Source organism: Varanus komodoensis, unplaced genomic scaffold, assembly GCF_004798865.1.
Source record: "Varanus komodoensis strain SLA01 unplaced genomic scaffold, ASM479886v1 scaffold14_1, whole genome shotgun sequence".
Taxonomy (NCBI): domain Eukaryota; kingdom Metazoa; phylum Chordata; class Lepidosauria; order Squamata; family Varanidae; genus Varanus; species Varanus komodoensis.
Genome location: NW_025335438.1, coordinates 17,379,612 through 17,396,914, shown reverse-complemented (window position 1 = coordinate 17,396,914; position 17,303 = coordinate 17,379,612). Strand labels below are relative to the sequence as shown.

At 37.6% G+C, this 17,303-nt stretch overlaps 1 protein-coding gene across 1 annotated transcript in view; it reads left to right on the top strand.

Moving 5' to 3' along the window:
- Positions 1-17,303, top strand: part of RP1 (RP1 axonemal microtubule associated) — a 211,587-nt gene that overhangs the window by 103,489 nt on the left and 90,795 nt on the right. Inside the window, exons 25-27 of the mRNA XM_044424207.1 lie at positions 5,415-5,640; positions 14,895-15,049; positions 17,072-17,150. Of these exons, the coding sequence (XP_044280142.1) occupies positions 5,415-5,640; positions 14,895-15,049; positions 17,072-17,150 (460 nt within the window). The remainder of the gene's footprint in view (positions 1-5,414; positions 5,641-14,894; positions 15,050-17,071; positions 17,151-17,303) is intronic.

Genomic DNA, 17,303 nt, shown 5'->3' with positions numbered 1-17,303 from the left:
GGGTGGGGTGGGGAGTTAACCACTGGGCTAATATTGGAAGTCTAGTATTAATCATTCTATTTAGAATTGGTATTAGCCTAATAAGCAGTAATCTTGAGGGTAAGAAAGAATATTTCCCAATTATAACAATACTTTCTTGAAATCTGAGTGCTTTATGAATGGAATCAAGACAACTTTATGGCCTGCAGTTTGGAGCCAATGAAGATGACTGAGGATGGTTATTGAAATACTACATTTGGAAATGAGAACTTTGTAATATTCCTAATTAAAACAAGAATTCAATTCTCTGCTCAGATACTGTGTATTCCTTGGCACTTGGTATACAGAGACACAGATCAGTGGAATGCAGATCACTCTTTTCCAAGTGCAGCCACAGGGAGATTTTTTTTTTAACCTCTGTCATATGGTGAAGAGGCATAAACACTGTTAAAGGAGCAGTGAAAAAAGCAACTCTGGATTCTGCTGGTAATTCCATACGTGGCTGGGGTAATGTTGCCAATAGAAGATACACTGAGAATTGGTGAGCTTAAACTACTCCAAACCACACTGCCCAATTGTGGTTTTTGTCATGGAGGAGGATCCTATTATTGGAGTATTCAGCTAAGAAGCAGAAAATCTGTCTGCTTCTAACAGACTGAAATAGGGTATCACCCTATGCATTTCTGCGTGGGAAAAAGGCATGCTATTCCCAGCGTGTCCCAGCCAGCATGACTGGTAAAGTACATAAGTAGAATTCAACAGGAAAGCATTTGTGCCTCCCGTTCCTGCTGCCTGTTGTTACATATACTGCTGCGTTGAAATCATAACCAGAATTTTCACTGGGTATGATGGCAGTGGCAAGAAATTCCCACTAAAAATTGTAGATGGGGGATTTAAATGAAAATCTTGAAAGTATTTGGGTTTTGTTTTCATAAAATTAAAAGGTAGTTAAGGGATTTGTAAATGTTGCACTGTATTTGCCTTGTCCCATAGAAAGACAACTGTCATCAAGAATGTAAATTAAGACAAGAATTTCAGGTGACTGAACTGATCATTAGATTTGGAAAATCCAAAAACAACAGTAACATAATAGATTCAATATACCATTCTTATTAATGTGGGGAAAGAAAAGCAGCAGTGCAGTGTGACTGAGAGAGCTTTATGATCTGTAGCATATTATGCAAGCTGACAGATGTCTGACAGTATTTTAGTTGGCAAACAACTGCATTTCACGAGTCCGTACTGCTGAGACACTGGCTTGATAACTGATCAATCAGTAAGACGTGTTCCTTCAACCTCAAACTGCAGCAATACATGGATTAGACAATACAGTTTTGTGTGTTGAGCAGAACTCACTGCTTGCCATTAAAATGTCTGGCTGAATTTCCAGGAGAACATACACATTGATTCCTTAGCAAAGAAACATACTACAATTATTTATACATTTGGAACCAGTATGAAGTCTGTTTTTAATTTGGGAACAAATTGAACTTTCTCCCACAAATTGTTTATTCTCCCCTAATTTTCTCTCTTTAACAAGATAATTTGGAAGTACTGGTCAGTTTAGATTTGGTGGTACTGGTTAAATTAGTTGAATTTCATTTCTGTATAGGGTTTTGATTGCAACCCGCTGCCCCCCCCCCCAAAATAAAATTGTTGCACAACTACGAAAATCTGGAGTGTAAATAGGAGCAGGCAGACAAAATTGATGGAGCGAAGATATAGCAGATGGTGCAGTGGCAGCAGCATGTGGCAAAAGCAGCAGTGACAGGGAGCAGGCTCTCCTTTATCCTGTATATTCTTTCCCAAATGTTCCAGCCAATATAGGAGGCTCTGTGCCAAATTCTTTCACTGCTGATGACAGATGCGAGGCTACTGGGGCAGGACCTTATAAGTGTGGCATCAACCCCGACAGAGCTTAGGAGGCAGAGCAGGCTGTGATACACATACTTTTCCTTCCAGCTCTTTGCCACCATTCTCTGCTTCCCAGCATCAGCTACATGAGAGCTTTCCTCCTTATGCTAAATGGTAATGCTGACCCAGCTTCTAAATCTAAGAATTAGGCCAGCTATAGCTCTAAAAGCTTACGAAGACTTGTGCTGGATCAGAGAAGTGGCCTGTCTGGTGCAAGCATTCTGTTCTCCGAATGGCCAACCAAATGCCTGGAAGAAGCCACAAGAGGACACAAATACATTAGTAACCTCCTGTCTGGGTTTCCCAGCAGCTGGTACTGAGACAAATCCTGCCTCTTATACTAGAGGTAATATATGGTCATCACAACTAGTATCCATGAATAGGCTTATCTTGCATGAATTTGCCTGATTCCATGTTAAAGCTTTCCAGGTTAGTGGCCTTGCCATCAAGCACTTCTAGTACAATTGGCTGGCATTTATTCTGTAGGGAGTTACTCTTTCAGTGATTCCCTTGAGGCCCACTGAATGGAAGTAGATGAGCTCCAAATTTCTGCCCATGATTCTTTGGGCAATGCTTTATTTATTTATGAACTTTCTAGCCCACACTATTAACCACACAGCTCACTGGGGTGGGTTACAGCAATAAAAACCATATAAGAACAATATGAAACAGTAAAAAATGCCACAATCAATATAAACATTAACAACAATAAAAGCTCACCCATCAGAAATCCTGATTTCATAATAGACATTTCCCCTTCTATTAAATACCATTAAAACATGATTTAACAATTAAAATGCTGGCAAAATAAAAAGGTCTTCACCTGGTGCCAGAAAGAGTATAAAGATGGTGCCAGGCGAATGCCTCTAGGGAGCTCATTCCAATCCTTCCATAGCTTTCTTCTGCAGTGAATGAATCATAAAAGCATCATTCTGTTACCATTCAGGCCATGCCTTCAGAAGACAAAATCATGTCTAGAATTTTAGTGGGGATAATATTTCATCTTCCTGGCTATGCAGGCATACCTTAATGCTGAGCCTTTAATTTAGCAAGAATTTCTGATTTCCCCCACCTGCTTCCTCGTCTGTTTAATCTCACCCTCTTGCCCAGATAGGGAATACATATTCAGGTTTGCTTCTTAAGGCTACTGCCTTCTGTGTTGTGTAGCAGACTCCTTCCACATGACAAAAGAGCTCTTATATTTCATTTGCTGGTTGTGTATTTGTGTTTTGTTTGTTTGTTTTGTTTTAAATAACACATGGCTTCAACCCATAAGCATCTGTAGGAATACTGAACTCTTGAAATGGCAGCTTGTTAAAATGAATGAAGATTAAAAGGAATTGTAAGTGTAGAGGTGAAGTGTATGTGAGTTCTTATCCAGTTAGCTAACTCACTGTTACCTGCCATGAATAAAATGGCTCTGGTTTTGTAAAGAATTTAAGGATGCAGTGAAACTTAAGCACTAATCCCATATCTACTTACATTGAGTGAGCCTAACTGAATTAAGTGAGCCTCTTTTTATGGGAAAACATGTATAGGATTCCTAATTAAGGCAAATTGAAATTTGCCTTCTTTGTGGAGGATATGAGAAGACTTTTTTAAGTTTTGAAAAAGGTGATGAACAATATTTCATATCAACCTACTTCTTAAGGACTAACAACATGGTTATATGGCCAATTATATGGGACTTTGCAAGAAGACTAAAGTTAAAATTCTATGCATCCATCAAAAAAGTATGCATAGTTCCCAACCAGTGATGCTATATGGGGAATATGGGAGGTATTGGACTTTTTTCTTTCTAAAATTACATAGGGTTGCACCCAAAAAGACTGGGGGGGGGGGCAGGAACAGTGGACCCAAGCTCTCACCTGTGCCACTTCTGGAACCTGATCCAACAGAGTTGCAGATACCTCTGTCTGCATATATAAGCCAAGTGGGGAATGATACCCACCTGATACTAACACAAAGAATTACTTGGTGATGTAAGACTATCGTCAGTCTAGTCCAATATTTTATTTTGAACAACAGCTAGGCAGGTGTTCCTGGGCCCTCACAATGAGAACAGAACTACAGATTTTTTGTGTGTCCCAGCATCTGGCAGAGAAAAGTATGATGCCTCCATACTTGGAGTTTCCCATATATGTACATATCATGACTCAACTGTAAATAGGTTCTTCCCCTAGCAGTATACCAAATCCAAATGCTGATCACCTTACCTTGTGTTGACATGATTCCATGGGTTGATTATCTTCAATGTAAAGAAGTACATCCTTTCATCATACCTGAACCTGCCGTTGTAAGTCAGCTTCACTTAGTTTTCCTAATTCACGATAGCATCTCTGCACCTCGGGAAATCAAACCCTGCCAAATAGTCTCCCAAAAAGTACATGGCATGCACTTCCATCATGATGTATATTGTAAGAAACAGAGTTCTGTTTAAAGTTCTTTTTTAAGTTCATGAACAAGGGTGGGGCAAAAGGCACCCAAAAACTCTAGCCCCTTACAGGTGACTCACAGCTGCCACTTGCTTATGTGGTCATGATAGCAGTCACAGTCTATATTGCTGCCTAGCACCATTTTTATTCAAAGCTTCTTCTCCTCTGCATACTTTTCATTGAAAGCAGTAACTTGCCTCATTCTGGCATCTTCTGATTTGGAAAGACTTAAAAGGGGTTCAGTAGCATTAGGGAAAGGTAATACTGTACCCAGTAAGTGGGGCAAACACGTTTAATTTTTTCCAAATCCCCAAAACAACCGTGAAGAGTGGCTCATGATCTCCATTAAAATATTTGATTTCTTGTTTCAAAATATATCTGGAATAATCGAAGCAACCAGTCTGAGACTTGGATAATTGAGGGTTGGAGTAGGGAAGAGAATATTTTTCTGTGTTTGTTTTAAAGTCAGAGACCTGATAGGTACACAGCTTGGAACCTCAGCATTTAAAGGAACATCTCTTACCATGTATACCTACCCATGCCCTAAGATTGACAGAGGAGACCCTTCTCTAAATGGGTCTTCAATCTTAAATATCTGTAAGAAGGCCCTTACAGCTTTCTCTCTCCCCTGCCATTTTTGGAATGCTTCTGTGAGAGATGTTTCCCTCATGCCCAGGTCAATACATCTCTATTTTCCCAAGCCTTTTAAACATCTTGTAACAACATTTTATTATTGACTTTATCTGATAATGGATAATGGCTTTGTTTCAGCTTCAGCTAATTTATGTGACCTAGTTTTTTAAATCAATGCTGACATTTGTTTTATCTTTTTATGTTGGATTTTGGATTATTAATTGTTCAGTGTTTAATGTTTCAATGTTGTTTTGCATTTTGTCTGTTTAGAGAATCTAGTGCATACTTCAACACAGAAGTACGGCAAATGCATTAATAAATAGGCAAAGTTAGAGAGCTTTGGCAGTAGGTCTTGGCGCACTTCTTTCTGCAACATTTTTGCAATGAAACCTTTCTGATGAATGGCACTTGAGCTATAACACAAGCTTTTCTGCCTATCTTAATATTCTGCAGATTAATCTAAAAGATGTTGGGGAGCTATATAAAATCCGGATTGGCCATGACAACAGTGGACCAGATCCCAGTTGGTACCTCAATGAAATTAGACTTCAAAGAATGAACTCACCAGAAGAGCTAGAGATGTGTTTTCCCATGGGCTGCTGGCTATCTGAAGACCGAGATGATGGAGATACCTGGAGAGAAATACCAATAAGTAGATCTAAAAATGCACTTCTACCATGTATGTCTATTGTATAGGATTCTGCTTGTTAAGCTGCATGTATAAGAGACTTATTTTAATCTGTATTAGGGACCTTTTAAGTTTAATCATTGAAAAGGTATTGTGAAACCAGTATACATAGAAGTGAATATTTCACAGTGAATATTCTTTTTCAAAGGGCATTCCTAGAGTTATGGTTAAGCCATTCCTAAAAACAAACATTTGTTTTGGGAGCTTCTCTATGTGGGCGAAACAGTTTTCAAAAGACAGAAATTAATTGAGTTTCAACTTTACCTGAGGGACCTGGATGCATTACTTTGTCACATTATTTAACATGGTTTACTTTGTCAAGAAAAGATCAGTGTGGTGTAGTTGTTAGAGAAGGGATAGACAGTCTTTCTGGGCAATAAGCACATTTGGTGATTTGAGAAACTGTTCTGGGCACTGCCACAAAATGGCTGCCAAGTGGTGTGGCAAAGGACAAGTAACTTAACCAGGCTGAGTACAGAGCAGTGGTGGAATCTGGGCCTGAACACACTAAATTAAATTTTTAAACCTACAAATTCCAGCAACCTACCTCCCATGGTTGTTTGGGGTACGGAGGAACTATTTCCACTATTTGTTCCTTCAAGAAAGGTAACATATAATGAGACATAGTAAATGAACAAATTGGAGATGTACTAACTGTGCTATCAGTGTAGCAAATATTATTCTACCTGATGTAATATGTCTAAAGATATTCAAGGATTCAGAATACATGAGGTTTATGCTGTGGTTTCTGACATACTGAATTATTTACAGAATCCAGTAATGGTAGGTCAAGAAGGGAAATGCAGGCCTCACAGGGCAAATTCATGTGTATCCAACTTAACATAATAGACTAGATAATTTGTATTATAAAGCATACTACAGGAAAAAATGAAAGATAAAATTAAATCTAGGACAGGGTAGGTATAGTAAAACCATAAAGGTAAGAGAAAGGACTATAAATGAAAACTCTGAAAGCTCAAGTGTAGAGAGGTTCCAACTCAACAGTCGTTGCACATGGGTAGGTCAGTCCTAAGTAACAGGCAAGTTGTGCTGTTCCAAAGGAACAGGCAATTGTTTTCATCATCCTCTGCTGCCTGAAAGGGAGTGGAGTTCAGATCCTTTAATCCAGAGAGGTGGAGATGTAGATCATAAAGGGTGCAGTGCAGTAACATGACCAGTCCTGGAAGAGACCACATCATTTCAAACTATGGCATCTCCAGGAAAAAACACATGTGCACACACACACACCCCTAAACTGGAGCCATTACCAGTCACTGCCAGGCTAAGAGCTCAATTCCATTTTATAGAAGCTCTTAGCAGCTTCATTCCAGTTGTGGGTGCAAAAGTACAGGACCGAAAGTAAAAGGAGTGAAACAAAATCCAAAAACTAGCAGCATCATTTAGCTTAAAGTTTCTAGTACCTGTAACAAAGCCTTAGTATAGTTATTTTAGTCTATTGAAATGGAAGTAGATCAACACAGAACCTGGGAAAGCACCAAATGATTTGTGTTCTGGGGAAAAGGATTGAGCCAGGGAAAGGGAGTGTGGCTTTCTCAGGAGGGCTGAGTTTGGCCTTAGGATACTTAATACTGTTATCTCTGGATAGTTTGACTGCTTCCTGGTTTCCTAGTTTTTACATCATAGCCTTGTCATACCCAACATCTGATGCTATAGAAACTGCAGGTGAGGTCTTCCCATTGACATAACATGGACAAAACAATGCCTGACTCATCATGACCACTCTTTGTAGTGATTATTCTGTGAGGATGGAGTCATATTTTACCTAAACAACACCATTGGGAAGTGGCTGCAATCAACATGTTTGCCTCACATCAGCTAGTTTCTAGGTCAATTAAAAGCAATGGTATTCCCATTTAAAGCAATAACCAAGTGTAGGGAAAGACTATCGTTTTCTGGATGTTATTAGACTTAAATGCCTGTTAGTTCCAGCAAGCATGCCTAAAACTTAGTCAAACAACATCTGGAAAGTCAGAGATTCTCCATCCCTGCTTATAACACTTTGGGATGAGTTTATCTCAAGACCATCTGCAGTGTATAAATCCTTCAGATTGACATTGGAAGTTCTGCACTTATACCTCCTATTAATTAAGATTCTATTGATGGGAAGTGGAGACAGGGTCTCCTCTGAGTCCCACATCTGGGAACTCATTTCCCAGGAGGTGTGCCAAGTACCATCTCCAATTGTTTTTAGATGTATTAGAAGACTCTCCTGTGTTGGAAGGATTTTTACCATTGACTTTGTTTTTACTAGACTTCTTTGTTTCAAATTGCTTCTGTCTTTAATCACGTGATCTGTAATATATAATGTTATTATTTTACAATTTTATTTATCCTAGTGTAGTGTTCCGTATGTTGTTTGTGCTGGCTTTTTCTTGAATAAGTTTCGGCACAAGAGTTCATAGAGTGCTAAAATACTAGGAAGTTTTTGCAGCCTTTCCCAAGATTCAACATGGGCAAGAGATTGTTCAGGCTTCTGCCTTTCCAGTCAAGTGACTTCAGATTTAGTTTCCCTTTCCCTGTTCAATACTTGAGCATGACATGGAAACCTTCCTTTCCATGAGCAGAAGATACCAAACACTTCAGAGTAAATGAGTGTTCCGTGTGGCCTGTATTTCTCATTGACTATATTATTTTCCAAAGTAGAACATTTGTTCAGCTTTATTAATAATGGTGCTCTAATGGTATATTTATCTTTGCCATGTCTGGCACATTATATTTATTGAAATATATTCAGCAAGTAAATGCAAATAGAAACATTATATAGCTGTTAGCCGCATCCTACATTTCTAAGTTTCTGACTTCAAATTACCTATTGATTTTTGGTTCATTTAAATTGAATATCAATAGACACTCAGCACAACTTAGAACTTTTGCTTTTATTTTTCTGCATCTCCGAGAATGGAACTTTTGCCATCTGCATTTCTTATTTTAAAGGATAATTGCTTAGAAGCACCAAATGTGCAACCATTATAGGCTGCTATATCAAAGAAAACCAATGATGTATTATGTTAAACCTTATTACAATCTAATAAAAATTTCAGATTACTCTGAAAGATTTTGGTCAGCAATACATTCACTTAATGAAAAAGTTGTTTTCTCAAAAATAAAAAGTACAAGAAGAGCAGAATTGAGTTTATACAATATCGTGAGTTTACTGGCCTTTTACTCAGTCTTCAAGTTATTGCTGATCTTTATTACTTATCTTTGTAAGATCTTGTCATGTTCTTTATTTTGCCAGAATGGAAACATAAAGCTTGAAATTCTTTTAATTTATTCTTGTTCTGTAATCTCTAGCTGTCTCCAAATATTAGTAGTTCTTTTTAACATATCTGATGCCCTTCTTCCATTTTTTTCCTACATCAATACTTTCATGATGTGAGTAGCTGTAAATTGTTGACACTGATAGACTTTCTTATACTTTGACCAAGAATGCTCAGACTTCTTCCAAATCTATCAACTTGTGCCCTTATAGTTGGCTTATTGCTTCCCTTATATGCTTAGCGTTTGCCCGGACCCTTTTCTCTATCCTTTCTATTCATAGATCTATTCTTAATCAAGTTTTTATTCCCTTCCCTTCCCTGTAGAAGCAATAACCCTGTAGATCATATGACTAATTTTCAAACTCAGTTTAAATGCTATATTTATAATCCTTAAATAGTTCAGCCTATAATCAGGTTAAAAAGCATCAATTCTGTGGCACTAGCCCTTAAATATGGCTTGCAGTGTAGTGTGACACATGTTATAGAAATATTTACAACACAAACTTGCAATTCAGATAGCCTGGTGGACTTAAATCACAATAATTGATGATGACGATGATGATAATGGTGATGATGACGATGAGCCATACTGTCTCTTGAACTCACAGCTCTCAATTGCCTAACTTCTGATCTTTCACATTTGAGATTCATATTTGACTTCCCTCTTTGTGGTTTGATTCTTTCTGAACTTTTCTAGACATCAAAAAAGCCAGGTGTGCAGAGACTCACAAGTCTCCTTTTCTAGCACATTTATTCTATGGTATTCAGTGAGCCATGAGATTGCAATTAAATTAATATTTAATTGCAATCTCATGCAATTATCTTTTGGATCTGGGCATACAAATTTGAAAGGATCAGCTCTTGTATTCCCAATGTTGACATTTCCCATAAAGCAGGGTGCATTCCCGCATGTCTACCCCACAGAGCCCAATCAGAAAGAAGGTAGAGCTTCCCACACTGTCCTCCTTGTGCAGACACATCTTCATGTATAACACAAACCCAACACAAACCTTGTGTTCTCATGTCCAACACAAATCCATTCATTCACATACACATCCAGAATCTCACTCTCACTTGCCCAAGCCCACCTGACCTGAACAAAAAATAAGCTTCACTTGTTCATTCAACTGGAGACTAGCACCTTTTTTCCAAACCTAATCATGGGGTAGGGAGTGGGAAAAGTACTGTGTGTGAGGGGAAATGCAGCCTGCCAGGAAGGGGAATTTAATCTTTCTTTCCCCATCTCAGTCTCTGTGAAGATTTTCCCAGTCCTTAGTGGATAACTATTAGGCTTTTAAAATTTTCTCATTTGAGCTTTAAGCATCTCATTTTATGCTACCATTGGAAGGAGGATTTGAAAAAAAGAAAGCATTGGTTCAACCCTCTAGAGAAAATTTGATGCTGTTTTCTTTTATTTTATGACCTGACAAAAGTATTTTCCACTGCTATAATGTTCAGCCGAAATATACAAGGGTTGTACCAGCAGATTAGTTTAAGTTTAGAGACTGTCAGTCTCCATTGCCTAGCCTTTAAGATGTTTTCATATAGTACACCTATTTTTAAAGGGTTTTTTATTTTCAGAGTTTCAAATTATGAAAAAATGGCAGATGAGAAAATGAAGTGTTAAGAGAAAAATATTCAGATTATGATTTTTGCCTTTTCAAATAAATCAGTAGAACAACTGTGTTGATGAGTGGGCTGAAACACTCACTGGGCAACCTGTTAACATATTGAAATGAAATATCAGATATTCTGTCCAATAACTGTTCTTTGGTTTGGACACTGGCATTTTAGGATACCACCCTATTAAATTCCAATTAAATTCCAGAGACTGATGCTCATCCTGTATTGGGTGGGATGAGCAGTAGAGACGATCTTTACTTCCCCATCTTGATGCTCTACATTTTTGCTAGAGAGGATTTTTGCCCCTTTATGCCCCTCTTCAGCCCTCTACCTCCACATTCATTGAAATATGTCCTCAAGCTAGTAGAAGCAGCTGGTGGACTTCTTTTCTCGCTGGCCACAAGAGGAAGGGAAACAAATTCCTCCTCCAAGATCAGATCACTGTTTCCAATATCTGATCTGGAAATATGACATTTCCCTCAGATGCTGACTAAGGATCATAAAATTGGTTCCTACTTTTAGTTTACATTTATATTAGATCAATGCACATAATGTAATTTTGCAACTCTGCTACATGTCAAACATTAAGCATGTTATTACAGATATTTTATTTGGTCCAAAACAAAGCTATGATTCATTTGACTGACGAAGGAATACTATTCGTGGTAATAGTTAATGCTGCACAAAATTAAAATTACACCCCCACCCCGCTGTCTACTATATAAATCTATTATGCTCATATAGAATCATATTTGATAGCCAAATCATAAAGTCAAAATAGAACTGCTGCTCCAGAAAACAGGTTGTTATTTATGATGGAATATGCCTGGAAATAGTAAAATGTATAAGATATTATTAAGAGAACAGGATCAATATGATTCACTTGAAGCAACATGGGAAACAGATTAGAGAAAAAACATCAGTAAAGGAAGATTGGGAAAATATTTGGATGAAGATATTAAAATTTAGGTCAATAAGAATAAAGGAAAATTTCTGTAAAATTGTATGGAAGTGGTAGCTAACTCTGGTGAAGTTGAATTGTATAGATAACAAATATTCCAATTTACATTGGAGATGTGGTCACAAAGTGGGTACAAACTTTCATATGTGGTGGGAATGTGAATATACAACCAAGTTTTGGGGAAAGTTTTTTAAAGAGAGAAGTAAAATATTAAGTTCAAATATAGAAATATGCCCTAAGATTACATTACTTTCAATATTAATAAGAAACAATGGAGTTGGAATTATAAGGCATTGATAACAAATTTAATAACTGCTGTGAGACTAATCATAGCTAAGAACCGGAAAGTAAAATATGATTATCAGTTGTGTGATTGATATACAGAAATTTGGAATATAGCTATTAATGATAAATTAGCCTGTGATATTAAAGTGAGAAAAAGGCATATAGAGAAAGATAAATTTAATGAGACTTGAGGCACATTTATTGCTCTGGTTTAGTCACTGCAGCAACTGACTGTTGATCAGAGCCAGTTACAACAAGTATGTGACTTCCTTGCTAGCAACAGTCTAGCCTGCAGTCTATTTCCAAGAACAAGCCAAGGTGCTGGTTATCATCTAAATGATTTAGGACCATACTATTGAAGGATTACATTCTCCTATGCAACCTTGTCTAATTTTTAAGATCCTTGGGTGAGGCCCTGTTTTCATTAAGATTTTATTTTAAGCTGCATTTGATTATTGTTATCCACCTTGAGTTCTCTGTTTGGCGAAAGACAGGATCAAAATTGAATTAATACATGCATTCATTTGTTACTCATAACCTGGGTGCTCCCTCCTCATGCCAAGAGAAATCCAAAATGATATGTAGTATTCTTGAGCCATTCAGAGGTTCTTCTCCACCCTTGAACTGGCAGTGCTAATAGCTACTGGTCCTTAACTTTGGAAGCAAACACATAAGAACACAGCATGGAAATAGGTTCTTTATCTTCTTAGTTAAACGTTTCACCTGCATTTTCAGTTTATCTTGCTCCTGTTACAGATTCTTATCTTCCTTCTTGGCTATTTTGACATAGTAAGTAGTGATTTTGTTTCTGCATAATGAAAAAGCTTAATTAAGCCTCTCCTTTTTGTAACATGAATATTTGAATCTCACATTTTCCAGAAAGCAACCTCCCTCCTCTCTACTCAGGAAACACTATCTTAATAATGTTACTTTAGTAAGTCATGTTTAATTTTCATTCGTTTTTATTTTTCATGATTTCAGTTGCTTTCCGATGAATGCCCACATGTAGTTTAAGAAAAACATTTCTATGTGCTAAAAAAGAAATCCTCAGATTTCTCTTCTATATCATACATTGTATTTTTCTATAATATTTACTATTTGAGTAAGGATATGGCAAATGTCTCTTTCATGGAAGTTGGATGCTAATTTAATATAACTGTTTAAAAATTGCAACTTGCACAAAGAGAACAAATAGAATTTTACATGATTTTGCTTCTCCTGATTTTGCCTAGGAAAATGAATTTCTGCCTTAGCAAGGAACATTGTAGCTTACTGACAGCTTTTAGAAATTACTTGCAATTTCTGGGGAAATGGGCCACAACTAGCAACCTGGCCTTTGCTGCCCTTGGCACAAAGGATCAAGCTTTAGCTGCAGCAGGAGTTCATTACGTGTGCTGCTGAAGTTTAATAAGTCCATAGGTTTGAGGTGTCAGGGCAAATTAAAATGCTGGGACATTCTAGGAATTTTAGGTCTGCTTCTGTCTAAACTTGCATAGGATTGAGCCTTTACTGAAATCAGTTTAGCAAGTTCCTGAATTTCTCAAATATGGGAAGAAAGTTGGCAAGTAGGCATGGTTTGGCTTAGTCTTTGGGTAAGATCTGTTTGGCACTACACAAAGTTCAGGAAGTGGAAAAGACCACACCTATGGCTACCTAGTTGCAAGGAGACACATAACAACAGCTCATGTTTAATTATTTCATGTAGCATGGGTGTAAAAATCAATCCTTTTCTAAGACTGCACAAGGTCTATTTGTCTTTGTGGAAACGGAGAGACATCTCAGTTAAGCCTGGGTAGTCCTTGCAGTTAGTAGTCAGTTTCAGTCTCTATAAGCTATGCAGCTTCCATCAATCCCATTCTTTAAAATGTTCATGGTAATAGGGGCATTAATATCAATTCTAATGACTGTGTTCATTGTTCTGGATATAACTGTTCTGGATAAAACTGTTATAGTACAACACCAAAATTTGTAGTTCTCAAACAAATAAAGGCAGAGGTTATATTTCCCTTTACTTTGAGAAAATTGCTTCACCATTGTCCACTTGTGCAATATATAGCTCTTCCTCATTAATGGCGTTTTCTGTTTGTGTGTTGGGCTTTTCTTCTTATTTGTGCCTTACCTTTTCAGAGTATTGTTTAATACCAAGAGCTTGTTAATTAATGCATCGTGTACTTTGTATGTGACTTCACCATGGCAGCTGTTGTTTTTTGAATCATGTCAGTGTATACAGGACTGAAAGTAAAAGATTTGAAATCTTGTTTGCCTGGAAAAAAATAGGTTTTGAGCTGTTGTCTGCAAATTGTGGGTGGAGTTACTAGTTAAGCTTTGGCTAGCATCTGGCTGCAAAGTCCAATTGTTTCACAGTTCTGTACTTTTAAGCAAGGATGTTTGGAACAACATCTTAAATAGGATGCTAACTGTATGATTAATAAAGAAATATTACTGCTCTGGAAGTGAGAATTAAGTTGCATTCATAAGGAGACTTGCTCCAAACTAAGTGTGCTGGTAAGGGAAATTTCAATAACTCTAATCCCTAAACCACCTCTGATGATAAGTGATTTTTCCTTTTTAGCACACCATCTTAGCAGAAAGAACCTTTGTCAGAGTCACTTTTGGGGGAAATATACTTTCTTTGGGCAAGGGAAATTGCCTTTTTAGTGACTGCATTCAAACAGTGGAACAACCAAATTCAGGTGCTCACCTAGCCCCACAAATGCTCTGTTTCCCTCCAGTTAGTAATATTTTGTTTCAGTAGGTGCCCGCCTTTCTATATTTGTAATGTTTTATCTGAAGACTTGTTTTTATCTTTTAGCTTCTATTGCATTTTATTTGAATTGTACTTTTATTAGTGAATACTGATGCAACTGTTCCAAGCTGCAACAGGTGACCAATGCACTAGAAGAGAGTGGAATAACAAAACCTCATAGAAATCTTAAATATGAAATAACATTAAAATAAAATGCAATGTTTTAGTCTTTGCCAGATACCAGTCTGAAGTTGGTTATGGGTTGAAGCAGTCTTTGCATAGAATTTGAAAAGGATGGAAATCTATGCATCTATACACAAAGAAATAATACATTTTGTGTTCATTTCAGTGATCTTCTATGAGATCAGAGTATACACTGGGTCAATTTCTGGAGCAGAAACTAATTCTAATGTGTATATCACCCTGTTTGGAAGCAGAGGGAATTCTGGATATCGGAAACTTCTAAAGTCAAGGACCAATAAAGTCAAATTTCAGCGTGGTCAGGTAAAGAAAATATACAGAATCCGATACATTCAACAGGCAATGCTCTCCATGGGCTGCTATTGAAGACTGTTAAAAAAACCTTATCAGATTTATAATGCTGAAGCCAGGACATTTTCTAGCAGCACTTAAAGAAAGCATGTGGCTCCTAAGGTACAATAATTTCTCCAGCTGCTTGTCCATTCTGGGAACAATTTCCAATATTGATTATGACTTCAGGACATGGGATCAGGACTGCCTTCTCTCATACAGGTCTGCCCAGGTCTTCTAAAGAGATTCAACTCCTTTGACTTGCTGGTATCTGACATGCATTTAACAGAAAGTTATGCAAGGCCCTCTTCAGTAGCTGGCTCAGATTTGGGAACTCCCTGCCAAGGGAGGTTCATCTAGTCCCCTCCTTGAAGGTTTCCTACTGGCAGGCAGAAATGTTTTTGTTCAAACAAGCACATATCCTTTTCTTGCTTTGGTTAGCACATGGTCTGGGTTGTTGTGATATGTGAACATAGCCATGATATGAGTAATAAACCATAGTTTCTTATCTTTGAACAAGCCAGAAAAACAGACCATGGTTTGTTGTTAGGTTGTGCACTCTAGATTCATTACACTAGGTGGGTTACTTGCAAATCTTTGATGTATGGATTGTTTCACCAGGTTACATATGGAGCAGGCAAAAACCCAACTGCTCTACATGTAAATGCTACAGGCCACAGAAGCATGTGGGATGCAATGAGGTAGAAGCCAACACAGAAGGAAACAAACAACCCTTGGACTGAGAATGTATGCCACATAATGTTCATTCATCTGCCAGATAAACTGTGCAAGACAACAAACCCTGCCTTAAGCATTGTGTGTGAAGCAGTCTTTCTGTGCTATGCTAAGGTTTAGGGTGTGATCCTATTCTGATGATTGTTGAATTCCCAAACTCAGAGTTTTACATTAATCCAAAGCAGGGCAGGAGGTTCATGTGATGCTTCTTGCACTTTTGCTAGATAGACATTTTTGCCCATTCACTGACAATGTTTCACAGAGGAAGGGGAAGGGAGGAAGCTGGGGAGCCCTCAGGAAAGCTCTTCTTTTCTGCCCACTTGAATGCCCCCCTTTCCTCTTCTTTGAGGTCACTTTTCCAACCTTGGAGAACAGCCAGTCTGTGACCTTCAATCTAGGAACCTGAAACATTCTAAGGGCCTTCAAATTTATTTTTCCATTATTTTTAACTTGCTACTAGTTTTGTTTTATCTTTTATCAGCTCTTTTTATGTGTATATGTTTTTATAGTATTGCTATAGTATTACAGTATTTTTGTATTATAGGAAGATTGCTCAGGAGTGTGACAGAAGAGCTGTTTAGAAGAAAGTGTCTCCTGGTACTTGAGAACTTTTTTTCCTGAATTGTAAATAGCTTTCATATCAAATCCAAAGCTATTTTTAATCCATTTGCAGGCTCTGTAGGAACAACTGCTGGGAGGAAGATGTAGGTACACTGCTAGAAAAAGCATGTTGGCATCCCAGCTTGCTGGCATTTCTGGAACATCTGCCCCTTGCCAGTTCTGTTCCACAATACCACTTCCTTCCTCGCCCAGAGGTGAAAAGGCAGCATTTAACTCCTGGCTCTCACTGCATCTGTTTCATGGGAGCAGAAATTGCAAGGAAAATAAAATTGAGTATTTGTGTAGGGAAAACACTTGTTTGTTATACTATTGTGTGTGCGCATGTGCATTCCCATGGAAAAACTGGACATTATATTCAATAATTAGAATGTAAAGATGTATAAAATTGGTTAATTTAGTCACACTATACAGTTAAATCATCTTTAAAATGTAAAACATCAATTAAATGCAGTTTTTAAATAGCTGTTTTAGTTTTAGTGACTTTCAATGATGGATACACCTGTTTGCACAGTGCTATATCCAGACTCTTGAGTATAGCATGTGCTTTATACAAAAATCCATTTTTCACAGGTCTATGCCTATAATCTATCCTTTGGATTGTATTGGTTCCAATTTGCTACCCTTTCTGTGTTTCTGCAGACTGATGTGTTCTCCATGAAGGCTGTATCTCTTGGTGCTCTGAATAAAATTCTCATTAGCCATGATGGAACTGGTCCAGGTAGAGCTAATTTTCTATTGACAGATCAGTTTGGCAATCTGTTTTAAAATGAACAGCCATTTTCTCATCTGTAGTTCCATATTTTAAGATCAAACAAGATTTTATTTTCCCTGCACAAAGCACGGGATTTATCCATCTCGGTTAAGAGCAAGT